General features: G+C 37.4%; 2 protein-coding genes across 2 annotated transcripts; one reads left to right on the top strand and one right to left on the bottom strand.

Moving 5' to 3' along the window:
- Window positions 1-312: 312 nt before the first annotated feature.
- Window positions 313-10,874, bottom strand: LOC139468442 (ER membrane protein complex subunit 2-like). The gene is made up of 10 exons (XM_071250408.1): window positions 10,840-10,874; window positions 8,503-8,616; window positions 8,113-8,177; window positions 7,815-7,900; window positions 6,607-6,664; window positions 6,258-6,343; window positions 5,506-5,647; window positions 3,603-3,713; window positions 2,760-2,864; window positions 313-1,684 (listed from the first exon to the last, which is right to left on the bottom strand). The coding sequence occupies exons 1-10, from the start codon at window positions 10,862-10,864 to the stop codon at window positions 1,592-1,594; spliced, it is 885 nt and encodes a 294-aa protein (XP_071106509.1). The 5' UTR covers window positions 10,865-10,874; the 3' UTR covers window positions 313-1,591.
- A 68-nt stretch (window positions 10,875-10,942) lies between these two features.
- On the top strand, window positions 10,943-19,054 carry LOC139468434 (33 kDa inner dynein arm light chain, axonemal). The gene is made up of 6 exons (XM_071250398.1): window positions 10,943-11,094; window positions 12,143-12,285; window positions 12,908-13,077; window positions 13,459-13,637; window positions 16,495-16,659; window positions 18,267-19,054. The coding sequence occupies exons 1-6, from the start codon at window positions 11,014-11,016 to the stop codon at window positions 18,300-18,302; spliced, it is 774 nt and encodes a 257-aa protein (XP_071106499.1). The 5' UTR covers window positions 10,943-11,013; the 3' UTR covers window positions 18,303-19,054.
- Window positions 19,055-19,274: the final 220 nt, after the last annotated feature.

Genomic DNA, 19,274 nt, shown 5'->3' with positions numbered 1-19,274 from the left:
CTCGTTGCATCGTCTCGTATTGAGATGTCTCCTTGAATCAAGTCGTCTCCCTGTATTGAGATGTCTCATTGCATCAAGTCTCATTGTAATGAGATGTCTCATTGCATCAAGTTGTTTCATGGTATTGAGATCTAATTGCATCAAGTCGTCTCCCTGTATTGAGATGTCTCATTGCATCAAGTCTCATTGTATTGAGATGTCTCATTGCATCAAGTTGTCTCATTGTGTTGAGCAGTCTCAGAGTATTGTGTTGGTGCTGCTGGTCTCAGAAAAGTGTAGCTGATAAAAATAACGCAAGTCAAGCTTGACATGGGACATTTCATAGATTATTCAACACGGACATATTACAATGACTGACATGAAATATATACAATTTCATTTGCAATAAATACATCTGTATGCATGGTATGTAGCCTTATTTCATGAGAAAGGAGATCAACAGAACGTCAGATGACAAAGAAAATTTCTACAGCATGCAAAGTGTCTGCTGGACAACATCTGCATATAACAGGCACAACTCATTCACTCAATATGCAGTATGGACTTCTTTGTTTCACCAAGCTAACCCCCCACTTCAACCACAACAGGCTAACCGAATCATTTGCATTCATCAGTATCATTCACATTCAACGCAACAGACAGCACAAAGTTAACTTCCTTATTATAAACAGATAATCAAGTTATGGTTTTCTTTGTACACACTTACAAAACAACCTTGCACCTTTTGAAAACGTAAATGCCCACGATAGTTCCCAAGTTCAATATTGCCATTGACGACTATTTCATAACTACAAGGTAAGGTTCATTTTAAATCATCTGCCAGAGCATGTACCATGCTTAGGGACTTAACAGGGACTCTAATGCCCAAGAGCAGAACTGGAACTTCTCAGAAAACATTCACACAAGCCATGAAAAACCCTATTCAGATAATGTTCAGATGTTAGCAGAGATTATTAAAAATTATGTATACACATGTGGCCACACTACGTTGAAAACAAGTCTTTCCTCATGCACCTAGTTTCCAGGCCCCTCCCATTGAAAACAAAATTGTCAGTCCCTTAATCCTCTTACTGTTTGTTTGTTGTTTAATACTGCACTCAGCATTGTTCCAGCTATATGACAGCAGTCTGTTAATAACTGAGGCAGGATCAGGGCAGAGGTTGACAACATGAGCATCGACCTACACAATTGGGATACGATGACATACATCAACCATGTCGGCAAGTATGACCAACCATCATGTCAGTCTCCTCAGATGACAAGCATCCCTTAGTAAATGCATACCATATTGTACTACATATTGCACTTCATTCAGATGCCTGTGTTCTCCTTATATTGACTCTGATTAATATAGAAATAACTGAAAGTTGAAACTCATCTTTGACATCCGAACTGTAACCATGGTAACCATCCATGTCTAACCTGCCGTACCATTTCCATGGACTCAATGACATGGGACAAGTTTATAAAACTTTTGGATCAAGCTGTGTTACTTGTATTATCCCTGTCCTACTGACAAAACGGCTTGGTCACGTCTATGGTGGCCACATGAGTCCTGCCATTCAATCATTTAAGCTTGGCTGTGCAATATTTAGCTCCCAACGGATGAGTTGAGAGACTCCAACATTTTCTCTATAGACTCCAGGATCCTCATGTCTCGTAGCTGCTCCTCAGACAGGTAAGACTGCAAAAAGAAGTCATCATATTCACTTCACTTAGCAAAGTTTTGTTTGTTTGTTGTTTAACGCCATACTCAGCAATATTCAAGCTATATGACGCCGGTCTGAAAATAATTGAGTCTGGACCAGACAATCCAGTGACTGGAATCATGAATATTGATCTACGCATTTGGAATACAATGACATGCATGAACCAAGGCAGCGAGTCTGAACCCTCGATCCCGTTTGTTGCCTCTAACGACAAGCATGGGTTGCTGAAGACATATTCTACCCCGGATCTTCACGAGTTACTTAGCAAAGTAAAAACACACACTGTTTCTGGTAACCTGGCCCTAAACATCCTAAACAGATACAGGTTGGAAGGTGGTCTGGAAAATGAGTTTATTAACAGATTAGTTTGGATGCATTTGCTTAATGGCTAGTAACACAAATGTGAAAACAATGTCAGGTCTCATTGATCATGCTCATAGCCAATTGTTAAAAATAGACTCTCACTCTGACATAAAATACATCAACACAAGTCAATTAATAAACCATCAGGCTATTGTGAGAAGATTTGGTACAGTTGGTTGGTTGGTTGGTTTGTTGTTTAATGCCGCACTCAGCAATATTCCAGCTATATGACGGCAGTCTGTAAATAATCGAGTATGGGCCAGACAATCCAGTGATTGATATCATGAGCATCTATCCACCCAAATGGGATTGATGACATGCATCAACCAAGTTAGCGAGCCTGACCACCCGATCACGTTAGTCGCCTCTTACGACAAGCATAGTCACCTTTTACGGCAAGCTTGGGTTGCTGAATACATATTCTACCCTGATTCTTCACGGGTCAGATTTGGTACAGTAACAAACAAGTGTTGATATATTAGACATGAGGGTGAATCTCTTCTTTTTTTTAACAAACATACTGAGTCAATCATAACAAAACAATATAATAATTTGATGACAACACGGATGTTCGAAATATTGTACAAAGGAAAATATCAAAACCCATTTTTGAATTTTTTGACAATTTTTTCATGCTACATAAAACACATCTATTAGCTGCAAGGGGTTTCAAAGGGAGGCACTCACCTTGTACTTAAACACAATCTGCTCAGCCGCCCAGGCTGCGTACTTGCTGTTCATCTGTTTCTCCTTGAGGCCTTTCCCTGTACTCATGGCCAGACTGGTGGCGGCCTGCAGTGACAGGTTATACAGGTCAGTAGGAGCCAGAGTTCACCGAGAGCTCTCAGTAAGTTTGCTTAATGCCACACTCAGTAATATTACATCTTACTGACGGCGATTTGTAAATAATCGTGTCTGGACCAGACAATCCAGTGACTGACATGATGAGCATCAATCTAAGCAATTCAGATACGATGACATGTATCAACCTAGTCAGGGAGTCCGACCACCCGATCCCATTAGTCGCTTCCAAAAACAAGCATGGGGTGCTGAAGACCAATTCTAACTGAGTCGGTTTGTTTGTTTGTTTTGGTATTTAACGCCCCACTCAGCAATATTCCAGCTATATGACAGCGGTCTGTAAATAAAGTCTGGGCCACACAATCCAGTGACTGACACAATGACCATCTGTCTATGCAATTGGGATACGATGACATGTCAACGAGTCTGACTACCTGATCCCATTAGCCGCTTCTAAACACAAGCATGGGTTGCTGAAGACCAATTCTAACGGAGTGGGTGTGTATGTGGCTATAATTAGAGATAACATACAAGATTACCAATTTGTTACAAGTGTCAAGTTTTGGCAAGGAGACTTTCCACCTTATTATATTTCCCAAGAGAGAGAAAAAAAAGACATGCAAGAGGGTACTGATGAGGTTTCATGATGTTCATGAAACATTTCATGAATGTCTAAAAAGAGGACATGGTGAATTTCACCATGATGGAGTAGGATTACTATATCCTCACCAGGAACAAGCCATAGAGTGCCCGGGTGTTGTTAGGGTTGAGTTTGACAGCCTGGGAGAAGTATGCTCTCGATTGTTCCATGTTGTCGTTTCCACCTTGTGTATATCTGATCTGAAAGCGTGGACACATTTCATCAGCAGCTGCATAGACGCAAACGCGTTAGACAATGATAGGTCTCTGTTTGGGCATGACTGCTGGAGCATACATGTTAGACAATGATAGGTCTCTGTTTGGGCATGACTGCTGGAGGCAGAGACTAGGTAATGTGAACAGCAGGTGAAGATGTATACTGTCAGCCTGGCAAACACTTGCTGTATATTCATCATAACATAGTCTGGCTGGTGATTGGTGGGAGTTTCCTGCTTGCAATCACTATAATGTTAGGTATATGACAAGATACACACATACATTATGCCATTTTACATTTCAGAATTTTTCATCAGAAAATGCTATTTTTTCTGTATCATCTAAGGCGACATTTTTATTATTTCTTGGTTTATGGATGCACCACTCTTTCAAAGTTCAAATGTTGAAAAATAATTAATAGATACAAATTACTCCTTTTTTTTATTACCGCCGATCTATACTTTAAAAAATGCATAAAACGTTCAAACAAAAAATGATTTCGTTCCTCGTTGAGTGTAAAGCAAAGGGAAGTCACTGTGATATTTCTCGTTGGGATCCTTATCTAATACCATCAAAGCTTGACAACGCAAAGCACAGTGTTGACCAGTTTAATCTTCGCCCATGCTGCCAAAATGGCAGCGTCTTTCACCCCAACATGAATATTGTTATATTGCAATTTGTGCACAAGCTGTGCATCAGGAATATAATAAAATGTTCTTGTAAAATAGAGTTGTTTTACTTTTGTTACTCCAGAATATTTTAATTTGCTTACCTCACTTTTAATAATGAGTTTGAAATCCGTAAACCAAGAAATAAAAACATGTTGCCTTATGTAATTAGTACACTATTACATTTTGGCATGTAAGTACTCAACATAAACTGTACTATACAAATATAACTAATCGGAGACTTATCTAGCTCATGTCACCTGTCACCATGGTGACTTGTACGACCTTAGTTGATCAAGTTGTTGTGGTTAAAACATTACATGCAAAATAACATGCTGCTTCAAGTGTCTTTTCAAATGACAAGACTGCAAGAGTTACATCCCATAGTGATATATTTTGGAGGGTGTTGTTATTACCGAATTTTGTTGAGTAACTTGCTATTGACAGGAAGAGAATTGAAATTGTCTTACGTACATAAAATATGGGATTGTTTGATCTGTAAGCCCAGTAATAAAACCAGCACCAGCACCACCCAATATCAGTTACTACAAATCTTAGTAAAATCTAAATATTTTTTACATTTGTAAACTCATCCTGCATTGCTCCTTAATGCATGTACTGCTGAACACATTGCAGACGTAATGTTAGTGGCAGCAGAGTGCTAACCACACAAAGTAAGCCAAAAGTTGAGGCCCGAACCCAGGCACAACATGTCAGTTTGATGACAAGCAGAAACGTGACCAGATGTGACGTCACGACAGACGGTCACATGACAGCAGCGATGGGTTCTTGCTAAAGTAGACTGGAAGTGAAGACAACCCTTTAACTTCATCAAAGACCATCACTAGGTGCTGTTTTCTTCTTCATAAGGTAAGCAGTACATGCATTAAGGAGTAATGCAGGATAACTAAAAAATAAATAAAAATGATCAGCATGTCCTAACAGTAAAATGCCTGTCAATCTTTTTAAACCACTCCCTAAAATGTGCAATTTTCCTCCCGACTCTCCCAAACCTGTCAGGACATGGACGACCTTCACTTTCTCCTCTCTGGCCCCACCCACCTCCTTCATGACAACTAACCAGTCCACTAAGCTTCCTGTCACATTACCTCGGCATATTTTTGATGGAAGAGATGATTGTGAGGGTTGGACATGATGAGTTCTTCCACACAGAACGCTGCATTGCTGTAGTCGTGTTCCTCCAGGTACAGATCACACAGCTCCATCCACGCCTCGTAGTCGGTCATAAACCTACATCATGTACATACACAATCATGTTAGTTCATAATGGAGTCGGAAACTAAACCTGTCTACACGTTCAGTCCATGTTAGTATGAGTTTCAATGACAAGAAACAAGTGTACATTGACTAGTGGGTGTAAACCAGATAACTGGCCATTCATACTGACAAGACATCATCAACACTGCAATAATGTCTACAGGTAACTCGCCAGACTTATGCAAATGAACCAGGGACACTCAGCATTAGAAATTGGCTCCAGTCCTATAGTCCTGGCCAATTTGCTCAATAGATAATATATCATAAGGACAAGTAGAAACTTGCCCTTTTTAAGGGTTTTGCAGTATGTTATCATTATTAGGACTGGTGGATGAAAACTTAGTGACTACCACTGTATCTACACCTGCTCATCGGCCGATATTCAGCCCCAAGTCTTCAGCAAATGACAGTAAAAAATACAAACTTGAATTAAAAATGTCCCAATTCAACAGAATTAAAAAACAAACTACAGTTAAAAGAGCCAGTTTTTAACAATATCACAACTTTTCGCCCCAATTTGCCTGCTGTGGGAATCCTTGATGAATCACTGCTAATACTTAGTTCAGCTGGGACTAGTACTCACTTCTTGAGGTATTCATTGAGCTTCTCTATAGCTTCTGTAGTTTTCTGTTGAGCTTTAAGTATGGCTACTTGTCTCTTCCTGGCAAACTGAAACAACGATGCAGAGTGATGCAGAGTGAGTAACCAGGGTGTGCAAATCTAAAACACACTTGCTTGTCCTAGGCATGAAAACCTTAACATCTACCAACAATACAGCCATTACTAATCGTCATAGAGAAACAATAACTGGAGAACAAAAGATCTCACAAATGGTGTCATAATATGATGTAGCTTGCACCTACAAAAAATCAAGTTAATGTATTTTTTCTGAATCCAAAATAACCAACAATTCCAATTATGTCAAGACTTACCATATTTGTGCTGTCCTGTTCAATTATCTTCTGGTACATTGCATCGGCCTTTTCATACCTGGAGGTGAAGGCAGACAGTGAGAGATTGTTTTTTATCACATGGCACTCTGTAACATTACTATAAATAATAATGATAATAGTCTGGACCAGACAATCCAGTGATCCATACTGTGTGCAATGATCCATGCTGTCTGGCTATGATGGTATCAACCAAATTAGTGAAGAGTCCGGGTTAGAATAGGTCTTCAGCAACCCATGCTTGTCGTAAAAGGCGACTAACGGGATCGGGTGGTCAGACTCGCTGACTTGGTTGATGCATGTCATCGATCCCAATTGCGTGGATCGATGCTCATGATATCAATCACTGGATTGTCTGGTCCAGACTCGATTATTTACAGACCCCCGTCATATAGCTGGAACATTGCTGAGTGGGCGTTAAACAACAAACCAACCAACCAATTAAGACGCCTCTTATGAGCAGCATACATGTCCTTGGCCCTATTCTAACAAGGAATCCCCACGGCGTACAGGGGCAGTGGGACATGTAGATTTGTACTATAACCAACATGGTACAGCATGTACAGAATAACAACGGCCGACAGTGAGCCCATGGATCCATGTTTGTTTGTTGTTTAACTCAGCAATATTCAAGCTATATGACGGCAGTCTATAAATAATCAAGTGTGGACCAGATCTGCATCAATCCATGAAATAGGGATATGAAGACATGCAATCAACTATGTGACTGAGTCTGACCACCAGATTCATTTAGCCGTCTCTTATGATGAGCATAGGTTGCTGGACACCTTACCCAGAATCCTCACTGGAGGACAAGCATAGGTTGCTGGGAATCTATAGTCTTACCCTGAATCCCTATGGGAAACAAGCATAGGCTGCTGGGAATCTATAGTCTTACCCTGAACCCCACAGGGAGACAAGCATAGGTTGCTGGGAATCTATAGCCTTACCCTGAAACTCTACAGGGAGACAAGCATTGGTATTTTTGCAGTGGAAATCTCGGCATTTTGTTACACTTTCATAATCATGATTAGGCAGCCAAGATTATTCCTAATGATTTATTTTAATTTAGGTCTTTATGACCTTCTCAAAGAAAGTATACTGAACAAACAGCCCTTGAATTTGCTCATCCAAGCCATAATTTGTATCTGTCAGTATCTGGTAAATGTAATAAATAGATTGACTATAACCTTTCTTCTGCTTCGTAGTACATCCCCCACAACCTCTGAACACGGATACTGTGGGGAAACTTGGACTCCAGGGTCTCAATACAAGCCTAAAACAAACAAACACTGATCTCAAAATACACTTAATGTACATGTAATGTAGCTAATTGATAATTATTATAGCGGTAAATTAGACATTGACCCAATATTTCAACAACAAAAATGTGAAAATTGTTTGAAAAGATTTTTTTAATACTTTATTAGATCATTTTCGTGATATACTTAAAATATGTTTAACAAACAACCAAAGACTATGACTCACATCTGCAAGATCTAATCTTCGACAGTCTAAGGCAGCTACACACACTTGTTCATGTACCATCCAAGCTGAAATGATACAACAATATGCATTCCACGCTGAAATGATACAACAATATGCATTCCACGCTGAAATGATACAACAATGTGCATTCAATAACTATGACAACATCATGATCACTCTTAACATAACACTATCAAATACTGCCTTCAACTGTCACTCACAAACTAGGTTACAATACATCAGATAGTTGTTCTTCCCTGGTAACCATGGCAATCAGTTCAAGATAGCGATCTAACAGACAATGAGATCATTAAAAATACACACATAAATTCATTACATGATCATAACTGGTTTCAAAATAATGGAAGTAAAATGCCCATGACAACCTACATTCATCACCAAGCTTGTCACTCTGCTCCATGAGGACTCTCTCCCATAGTTGAACCACGGTGTCTCCATCTCTCACCTGCTCTTCACGCAACTTGCGTAAAATACTGCGTGCATCTATAAACCAAGGAACACATGTATAACTATAAGCCTGCAGCACCAACCCATCACTGGGACCTCACAATCCCCATCTCACTGCAAAGCTATTTGCCATATATCATGTATATGGCAATCTTCACTTGCAAATAAATATAGTAAAAAGTAATGCCATTGTTAATGCCCCCCTCATCAATATCTCGGGTTGGAGATACTGGGATTTGTGTTATCATGCAATGGGTTATGTTCTTTCTCCCAGGTTAAAAAAAACATTACAAATTAACAAGATGTGGGATTTGTTTTCACAAAACACTAAGTCAAACTGAGGGCATCACTACCAGTAATTACTTTAAGATATGAAACTTTCTATCAATAAAAAAGTTCTACATCTTTTGTCTCATTTGTCCTACGGCGTTACTTGTTGTACCTTCATCAGGTAAAAAAGCTGTTGTATCATGTTGAGCCAACTTCCCAGGGATGGAAACTAGGACTAGTCTGGACCAAGTTTTGTTCATGCTTGAGGTATCCTTAGGGCTAATACAACTTTTGGGTTGTACTGTTATAATATTATGGTATCGCTTAATTTCTGTCCCTGCTTACAAATGTCAATCAAAGACTTATTGTGTGCTACCGGTACCTGAAAATAACTACTCATACATCATATACACTCATAATACATATGGAACTATGTGTGCAAGTAGTTGTTTATATCCAAACTTTTGGTATTTTAATTCATCAGCAACATTGACATTCACACCAGTAATAAGGGGAGGTGAAATTGGGTTCAGCATCCATGATTTTTGCACTTACATAACGATGCGCATGCATGTGTCTGTCTGTGTGGCTGCTTGTACTAGACCATCTTCCCGAGGCAAGAGAGTTAACCGACTATAAAAGTCGTTTCCACCCTTGCCGAACAAGGTTGGTATTATGGAGTTACATGTTGGCTTGACTAACGAGTCTATGCATAGTCCAATCAAAATCACACAACAAAATCGAAATCCGGTTCATCAACTGTTGTGCAGATTTCAGTCGATTGCAGGATTTACAAAGCATGTGCACCGCCAACTTGGTGTCAACAAATATTTTCCAACTCTTTTCATGCTTATAAATCAAGGTGCTGTTGTGATTTGATGCACCTTGTGATGTAAGACCCATTTTATCACAATATAGATCTTGATTATTGATCAGATCGCCTTGACTTGGTGACGCCATTTTGTTTGAAGCAAATGCAAGTGATACAAGAGGTGAAATCTGATTGGTCCATAGGAGAGGCATAAAGGGACATAATTTGTAATAGCCACTGGTGGCGTTACGATTGAGCCCAGGAATTCTAGCCTAGTTTGGCAAGGGTGGAAACTGAATGTTTATAGTCAGTTAACTCCTTTTGCCTCGGGAAGATGGTACTAGTCCGGACTAATGCCGACCTTATAGTGCTAGCCCACTGGGATACCATGCTGCAGTTTATCATGAATACCCCACACAGACTCAGAATACGTACTCTGAGCTGACCAATCCTTGCTTAGCCCTTTAACGCCAAGTAAGTCAAGGTAAAACCCTGGTAGGGTTGCAACCAATTATAATGTAACAACGTCTGATAGGATGCATTATTCTCACAGATGAAGCCTTTGTAAAATATGTGATGTATCTTTCACTGATTGCATCATTGTTTGATCACCACAAAAAGTAGGCATTTTCAAGGCTTGAATGGAGAGTTCTATAATCTAGAATTTCCTTTCCTATAAAAATGTCTGGTATTAAAATGAGGTCGTTTTCGGGTAATAATAGTTATCATTGAGTGTCAATAGCTGAGTGGTGGAATGTGCTACGGATCAGGCCAGGTTTTTAACCCCTGGAAATTTGTTTTTTCTTGTCCATATTTCTTACATACCCATTTTAACATGTGTGGATAATCCTTTTCATTGTAAGTATTTGTATTCGAATCTCAGTCACTTTTGTATACTCCCAATTGACATACGGAGTAAACTGTAGTGATGTAGTGTTTAACAACAGCGGAGAAACAATATTGAAACTGTTTGTCGAAAACACGAAAGACCGCTCTCGATTCACGAAGTGCACGCTGTTTCGTAATAAAGAATTACCGTCACTTCTTTTACACAAGCGCTTCAAACAACATAAAACCTGTGGGATGTAGGTCAACTTAAATGCATTCAGGCCTCTGCAAAAGAATATTAATTTGGAAATGGTGGCAGTGACTATTCTAAATCTTTCCTTCGAACACACCTTCCCAATTTATGTGCCGCGCCATCTTGGAAAAGCTAAATCACGTTGTTGTCACGTGGTTACCGCAAAATCTCGCACATGCGCATTACATCGTTGCTATAGCTACAACTCAAGCGTCTTTACCAAACCTCCACACTGGTTGCAGAGTTCCACAGTTGTCACACAGTCGTCAAAATGATTCCACCAAACGCTTCTCTCGTAAAATATGACAACCCTGTGCTTGTCAGCAGAAATACCGACAAGAAAACTCCACGGGTAAGTGAAGATGAAATAGACGCCCATGTTTGTATTTCCAAAACAGTTATTTTTGTTTACAAAAATCCAAAATATCATGAAGAATTTGGTAACCATGATGTTTATTTAATAGTCGATAAACTTAGGACCAGTGGCAAAATATATTATGCTATTTTAGAGACTTGGGGCACCAAACTTGGCAATACGAGCATATTGCGTGTTTACATCGTTTTGATTTTGTGGGTATCCATGATGAATTTTAATACAGGTGCCCAAAAGATCAACCCAGTTTAGGATTGCGATAAAAACAATAGTGAAATATTTCTCCCATTAACCATGTTATTCTAGACTAAATCACAGTGTCTGGGTCTACCAGTCTCTTTTGAACTAAGTTCAACTAATATCTTGTCACAGTCCCAATTAGGATAATGTCAAGGAAATAGAAGATATGACCACATTTTATTTGGTTACCAATTTGTTATCAATTTCCAGTTGACATGGTGAGATCGTTGGCATGATTGTGTTGTGTATTAAGGGCAAATCGTGTTATACTTATCATGGCATCCTCTAAATTATTCATGATCTTGCACAAGCACAGAATTGAAATATAAATAAATGACTAGCTATTGACACATTAAGCCAACACACTACAAGGAATGAAACCTGTGTAAGTTACTCATTGCACTACAGACCCTCTTACTCTTTTCTTTGTAGTTTGCAAACTTTGTTTAATAATTGTCGATTGAGCCCACGTGTTGAACTTATCACTGTTTATATTTATTGCTATTTTAATGATAATTACAAAATACACATCAGATTTGTGTAATCATACTCCGATTAAGCATTCATGGTTATGCCATCATCAACTGGTTTGCTTAGTTCAGATTCTTGTTTACAGGCCACCATAGATGACTAGTGTAAAACAATATTTACTCACTCGTTCAGTTAGTTGGGGCCCAAGTGATCAGTTGTCTCTGAGGTTAAATGTAACCTCATATTACACATTCAACTCTTTCATATCATTGATGATAGGTTGTTTGGAATATTGACATGTATTTTTATCATCTAGGCACGAGCACTGAAGGTGAGTCCTACCCCTCCTACAGGCACAGGGCCTGTGCCAAACCCTCCTGCCAAACAGAAACTTGCACCAGTTGATGCCAAGGCTGCACAGCAGACAGATGAAATTCTCAATAGTATTCTTCCACCTAGGTACGCAATATACACATCTGAATCTTTAATCTTTTGCCCTCATTCATCTCAGACATTATTGGTAGCCCAGGTATCTTAGGCACCACATATGCTGCTAAGGATATTTTGATTCTTGGTTTGTCAGCACCATATCCTTTGGCAAACATCTAAGGCCTGGTTCACTTCAGGGTTTTTCTCCCACAAGAAGCGAACAAGTCGTGATATAACTGAAATACTGTTCAGGGCGGCATCAAACCTTATTCATCTTACCTCATAAGCAGTGCCAACTAATTATCTAATTATTTTCTACCATTTATATGTGAATATACGATTTGTTTACTAATATTTGCTTTGCCAAAAGTTTAAATAAGATGACCATGGTGTTTGATTTGATTTTCAAACAAATATTTTGATTTTTTTCTTAAATTTTGAAGTCAATCACTGGCAAAATCAGGGGTAAAAATAATTCTGCAAATTCTCGAATCTTGACAGCTGACAAGTGCATCAAAATATTCAGCCTTTTCTATTAATTGTCATACTGTTAGATATGACAGTTTTTAACTTTAGGATAGTGTAGCTTGCATGTATTTTCACAGGTAATCTCATTCAGAATATGTTAAAAATGTATCATGTTTTCAATTAGGGAATGGACAGAGAGTGGTCAGCTGTGGGTTCAACAAGTGTCCAGCACTCCAGCCACTCGCCTGGATGTGGTCAACTTGCAGGAAGAACTGGACAGACGGCTTCAGCAAAGACAAGCCCGGGAGACTGGCATCTGTCCGGTCCGGAGGGAGCTCTACTCACAGTGTTTTGGTAGGCCTAGTTAAACAATTATATCTCTCAAGAGTTCAAAACTACCATTGCGTAAGTACAGTGATATTTACATCCAGCTATCTACATTTTTAGATATATTACACTGATATAGTGTCAAAGCAAAAGGAGAGAATTAATAACATGGGACATCCATTTTTCTGTGCTTGGTTAGTAAGACTGCACTGAAACCAGAATTATACAATATTGCCCAAGAGATTTTAGAATGATTGAATTCAGGCAACTAAATTTTAATCAAGTTTCAATTGCCCAGTAAGCCTTTCTGATTTGTTTTTCCTGTTTCTCAAACTGCTAGAGTCACTAAACAGTTATCCAATGTCTCATTGAAAGTTGCTGTGACATTAGCTTGTTATTCTTTCCCAGATGAATTGATTCGTCAAGTAACCATCAACTGTGCTGAGCGTGGCCTACTGTTACTGCGTGTGAGAGATGAGATCCGCATGACCATTGCTGCATATCAGACACTGTATGAGAGTAGTGTAGCGTTCGGCATGCGCAAGGCACTGCAGGCTGAACAGGGCAAAGCTGACATGGAGAAAAAGGTAAGGAATTATCGAGAAACTTTAAAAGAACTGGTAGTGATCATTCTCCAATTTGATATATGCAACTAAACATTATACCATAAAGCTATTAATACATAGGCTAATATTTTAAAATAAGTCATTAGAATATTGGCTAATTTGTAAATTGAGTCTTGCATAAAATGTATTATGAGAGATTACCTATATCAAATATATACAACATAGTTTCCATTCATCTAAAAAAAAGGGTAGCTAACCTTTAATGAAACACTTTTATATTTGGGGGTAGTAAATTAGAAATAATATTTTAATGATTTTGTACTAATATTACCATATAACAACATCTATGATGTAATGAAAACATTAACATTATTACCATTAAATTGTGAACTATACAAGCCTTTGTGATGGCTAATTGCTTATCATTGACCCCTGAGGTCCAGCGCCTTCATCTCCTCGCATATTTCATATACCTTTTAAAACCTAAAATTGAGTGAACACTTTATATATGAAGCACTTAAGCAATTTTGAGCAGTACACCATATTTGGAATCACAGTCCAGCATGTTTCTTAAACACATCATAAATCTAGCTGTATTTTCAAACAGAGATACACAGTCTTGTTTGAGAGATTGTAACAGTTCTAAGACCACGGTTAATTTCACTGTTTGGAAATACGCAGTGTGTTTAGAACATGCATGGTTTTACAATTGAAGATTTGAAGTAAAGTCACAATTGTTGTGCATTTTTGTGCTGCTTACCGTCTTGGGCACATTGGTGTATATAATGTGTTTGATCAATTTTTATGTAGGTTTGTTTTGTAGGTCCTATGCTATTTCCGTAAATATTTTATAGCAGTCGGTATCCATTATGTTCAAGTTACCCGTAGTCAAGTGGGGATAGAGTAAACAAATTCCAACATTGGTTTAAATAATCACATTGTTCGTAAGTTTTAAATGTTGTTGCTTTTGTTGTGTGTTATATATTGTATATACTGTCAAGTGAAATACGGCTAAAATGTCCCATGCATGCAAATGGTGATACATGATGCAAATATCTTCTTGAAGCATATTTTGTAAAATTGTAATATATTTTTAATATGGACTTCCAATATTTGCAGTCCCATGTGGTAATGGTAGCATGATGTTCTTTAAAGGTTCATGGCCTTCTTTTAATAATGACACTTTACACATACATCTTCATATTGTACAAGTTTGAATGCATCCTTGTCATATGCATGCTTTACTAACTCATGTACAAACCACAACCTCAAACTGTGAATTAACATTCACATCAATCGTTCACATATTTCTCCTTCTGACACACCTGTATATTTACTGCTTTTTGTTAGAGACCATATCTTGTAAATTCATTTCAGGATTTGGGCTATCAAAATTAATATTGATTTATTGACTAAAATTATTTCAAAAATTTTGGTTGAAAATATTCATAATTGTTTTTTTCAATAATTCCTATTAAAATCATAACCAGAATTTATTGTTGAAATGAAAACATGCATGTTTGCACAGATCTTTAAATTAAATTGAATATTATATATCAAATAGGCTGACTCTGAGGATGAGGTAAGCTCTCATTATCACTGATAATGAACTACAGTATGGAATGGTGAATGACAGACCTTCAAGAAATGCATGTGCCATTTGAAGTCTTGGGAAATGAATGCAAATTTGTTTTTTAGACATTTTGGACACACAGGTTTTACTGCCAATATAAACCAATCAGTAACTAGCTCACATTGGCTGTCTTTGATATGGGTGTGTGGTAGGCAAATCAAGTATCTGAGGCTTCATCGTGTTTGTGACACGTTCCAGTGTATTTATTATGAATGCATTAGTTACATAAAGCCGCAAGTTGCAAAAAGGAGTATCTGCTTCTGACTGTCACAAACGTTCGTTTGATGTGACTTCAGTACTAGGATTTGTTTCATTTATCAATAGATTTGTTAAAGTGCATGGAAATATATTTTAAGTTTAAGTAAGTTTTGATAGTGAAATGGAACTTAAGATGGTGCTTCACAATGCAAGTGGTATTGAAGACTTCACCTAGCATCGTTTCACGGCATGTTTGCAAGTGGGAATGTAAATGTATACCCCTTCACTCCATTTTGTATGTAGATTTAGATTGTGCTTGCATGGTTATTTTTTGAGTTTTTCACCAAATATTACAGATGAAATATTGATAAGAATATCACATGGTTAACTGATATGTTTCATAAAAATCATTTCATCAGCATCTACACATCAATCGAATTAATAATCAGTTTGTAGTTCATAAAATTATCTCTCCACCATGTTTTGTAAATAATAAATGTGTAATTTGCTATGACTGAAAAACAGTATGTGATACTACACAAAAGCAGATTAGGAAATTACACATACAGTCATAACTTGTTCATTTGTCTGTTGTTTAATGCCATCCTCAGCAATATTCAAGCTATATGATGGCAGTCCGGTTATATCTATTGTAGGACTGAGATGTTTTTTTCTGTAAAGCAGCTGAAAACATATTTTATATCCTTCATCTAAAAATCATCATGGAGTACATTCAAAATATAATAATTTCAATTTAGACAACACTGAACACTATATTTTCAGAATGTCATTTCATCATACATGTGTACCAAACTAAAAATACAAACACTGGTGCATATCTTATGAATAGGTTACCAAGTCTTCTCTGTGGACAAAGGCACCCTTCAATCGTACATATATGACTACCATTTATCGTTTTCAAGACAGATATGCTTTGCAGATGTACTGAGTAGTTTAGCAGCTCTGGTTACTGGTATGTGTAAGGTGAGTATGATGCTGACCATACTGTGCCTTGATGTGGTAATCAGAAGGTGCCTCTATGTTCAGATCACAGATCTAGAGCAGGAGAAACGTGACCTTGAGCGCAACGTTAATGAGCTGAAGGCCAAGTGTGAGCAGATTGAGAAGCGAGCAGCTGAGCAGAGGCAGGTGGAGGAGAAGAAGCACACCGAGGAGATCCAGTTCCTCAAGAGGACAAACCAGCAGCTGAAGGTGTGTATACCATAGGCACCTTGTTAAGCACAGACAGGCAGCATTAGAAATTGGCACTAGTCTTGTAGTCCTTGCCAAACTGCCCAATAGTTAACATATCATAAGGACTAGAAAATATTTGCCCTTTGTAAGGGGTTTGCTATATGTTATCATTATAAGGATTAGTGGACTAAAAATGATAGTTTTTATCACTGACAGGCCATGTTAAACACATGTCTGAAAATATTCTCCACCCTCCCCTAAGAATATTAAAATTGTTGATCCCTTACCAGCTAATAATTCAAATGTCAAATCACAGTTGATTAGTCAAAAGGATGACGAAACATACCGATTTGGTATTTATCAGATACTACCTTCCTGATAACATCTTTGAGGAAAATATGGACATATAATCCTAAGAAATACCACCCTATAATGTATTGATAACTAACCCCCCTTTTATTTTATGTGTGCACAAGTCTCTTCCTAAACACAATCTCTCATTCTAAATTGATTTCCTTCCCTGCAAAGAGAGAGCTTTCGTGATGTGTCATCAATTATTTCTTCTGTAAGGCTAATCAGTAGGGTGTTGGAAGATGAGATCAAATATTAATGGCAGTGTTGTCTGGTGCTGTTGTTTCTTGTCAGTACAGGAGAAACCAGCCTGAAGATAGCTTGTTCAACAATTTTCGTTCCAAAATCTTATTGAATTTTTATAAAGGTAATTGATGTATTATTTATATTTTCAGTATATGTTCAGTATATGAATTGAAAGAATATCTGTATAATTTCAATTATTGCTGTAAATTCATATGTTTCTATGACTCTGAAGACATTAATTATTCCTTCAGATCTACAGCATGTACAGTGAACAGCAACATGCTTTCAGAAACCTGTTGATAATATCATTATTAAACTTAAAAATTAAAGAAGCTGGTCACTAGCTCAGTTTGGTGATAGACATCAAAAGACAAGGTCAACTTACTGATTATGTGCAGTGGGTATTGCATCTTTCTGATGAGGAACATTTTGTTTACAACTATCACAAACATGACAGTCATGTTTGATAAACTACAACAGAAAAGTAGTTCACATATAAAAGAAATTATTTTCAATTTTCAATTATTGAGAAGTTTTTGTTTTTTTGTAAGGTATATAAATAGTTCTATTTTGACTGCCCAGATTAATCATTGACTAATGATTGTTTCAACTGCTTCAGCAAAGAGCAATCATTATTTGTGATTGGAAACCTCTTATTCAAAATGCATAATTGGTCATGTTCATTAAATTTAACAATGATATGTACATTCAAAGTCGAAAGGCAACACATCAGTCATTTTCAACAGTAATTGGACGGGAAATTCTCAGAAAATAATCATAATATAATCAAACAGTTATTTCCAGACCATTGATTAGGCTTTACCAACTGATTCAAACAATTAATCAATGATGATATCAATCCTAGATTCTGGTTAGTTAGTCTCTATTTACTGCCATGTCATGAGTGAGTTATTCAAGTCAGTGCATGAACAATTTCAGATAATGAACTCATTTCCCATTTGGATTAATAACGTATCTATGCTGATTACAGTGTCAACACATTTACCAAATATCCATTTATTTTTCAGACTCAACTGGAAGGAATCATCGCCCCAAAGAAATAATATCCCAAACAAAACATTTTATCTGCATCCAAGTGTACATATTTAAGTCTGAGAATCTATATGGTATATATAGCAATAAGTGTATGGTGTCTCCAGTGTACATGAAGGGAGGATTCAACACCAAGTACCAACATTTGTAAATATGAACATATTTATTGCTTGTCGGTACTGTTGATACAGCTGTGATAGTGTGTTGAACGTGATGGGAAATGTCCCGAGAACTATGAATATGTCATTGTAAATAAATATATTCTTCTGACTTTCATCTTGCATTTCCAGAAAGGTATTTGGTTTTATTCGAGATGATTAACCTTTTTGATTTCGTGTACAAAATGACGTATACAGAACATGGTGACCTTAGTATTTGTGGACCAAGTTGTTAATGTTTTCTGTCACTTTTGAAACTTTTTTGTTCAGATGGCAGTTTCCATGTTCCATCCTGCATTATTTTCAGCATTACAATTCTTGGTATCAAGACGGATATCTCCTGATTATGTAAATGAGTTTGTGCTTGTTTTTCAGACAGGGAATATTTGTCAGTCAAATGTTTTGCTTCACTCCGAGTGCATGTTACTGACATGTCACTATCACAGGGTTTTTTTCATTTTTCAGAGTGAAATCAATTCTTAACTCAATGATTGAATTGTGTTACAACATCTGCGTGTAAAATTGTCACTTGGTCATTTCAAATTTTTTTAATGGACAATTTGTCATATCATTGGTTAAATCAAAACATCACTGAATAAAGTTTATTAATACCATTATCATCTGTTGTGTTAACATTGGCTTCCACATATTGGACTTTATTATTTTACTGATTTAGACTGTTATGTTTAACCACTAGTCCAGAGTCTGAGTCGAGCAAAATGATGTTTGGTCTATTAAGCTCAGCTAATAATAGACCATATATCTGAACCAAAGTCTACTGAACATGAGTGTCCGAGCCAGTAGATTCAAAAGTTTTTGATTGAC

This window comes from Haliotis cracherodii, unplaced genomic scaffold (genome assembly GCF_022045235.1).
Source record: "Haliotis cracherodii isolate W230 unplaced genomic scaffold, xgHalCrac1.p SCAF_1, whole genome shotgun sequence".
Classification (NCBI taxonomy): domain Eukaryota; kingdom Metazoa; phylum Mollusca; class Gastropoda; order Lepetellida; family Haliotidae; genus Haliotis; species Haliotis cracherodii.
This window is presented reverse-complemented; position numbering and strand designations above follow the sequence as displayed.

What these genes read in the sequence shown, in the direction of transcription:
- LOC139468442 (XM_071250408.1), bottom strand. Translation starts at nt 10,864, where the DNA reads ATGGCGCGGCACATAAATTGGGAAG. An exon ending in GAAGATTAGATCTTGCAGAT is followed by an intron (nt 7,901 to 8,112) that starts GTGAGTCATAGT and finishes TGTTTGTTTTAG; the next exon opens with GCTTGTATTGAGACCCTGGA. An exon ending in AGATTGTGTTTAAGTACAAG is followed by an intron (nt 1,685 to 2,759) that starts GTGAGTGCCTCC and finishes TTCTTTTTGCAG; the next exon opens with TCTTACCTGTCTGAGGAGCA.
- LOC139468434 (XM_071250398.1), top strand. Translation starts at nt 11,014, where the DNA reads ATGATTCCACCAAACGCTTCTCTCGTAAAATATGACAACCCTGTGCTT. An exon ending in AAGCTGACATGGAGAAAAAG is followed by an intron (nt 13,638 to 16,494) that starts GTAAGGAATTAT and finishes CTCTATGTTCAG; the next exon opens with ATCACAGATCTAGAGCAGGA. An exon ending in GGACAAACCAGCAGCTGAAG is followed by an intron (nt 16,660 to 18,266) that starts GTGTGTATACCA and finishes TTTATTTTTCAG; the next exon opens with ACTCAACTGGAAGGAATCAT.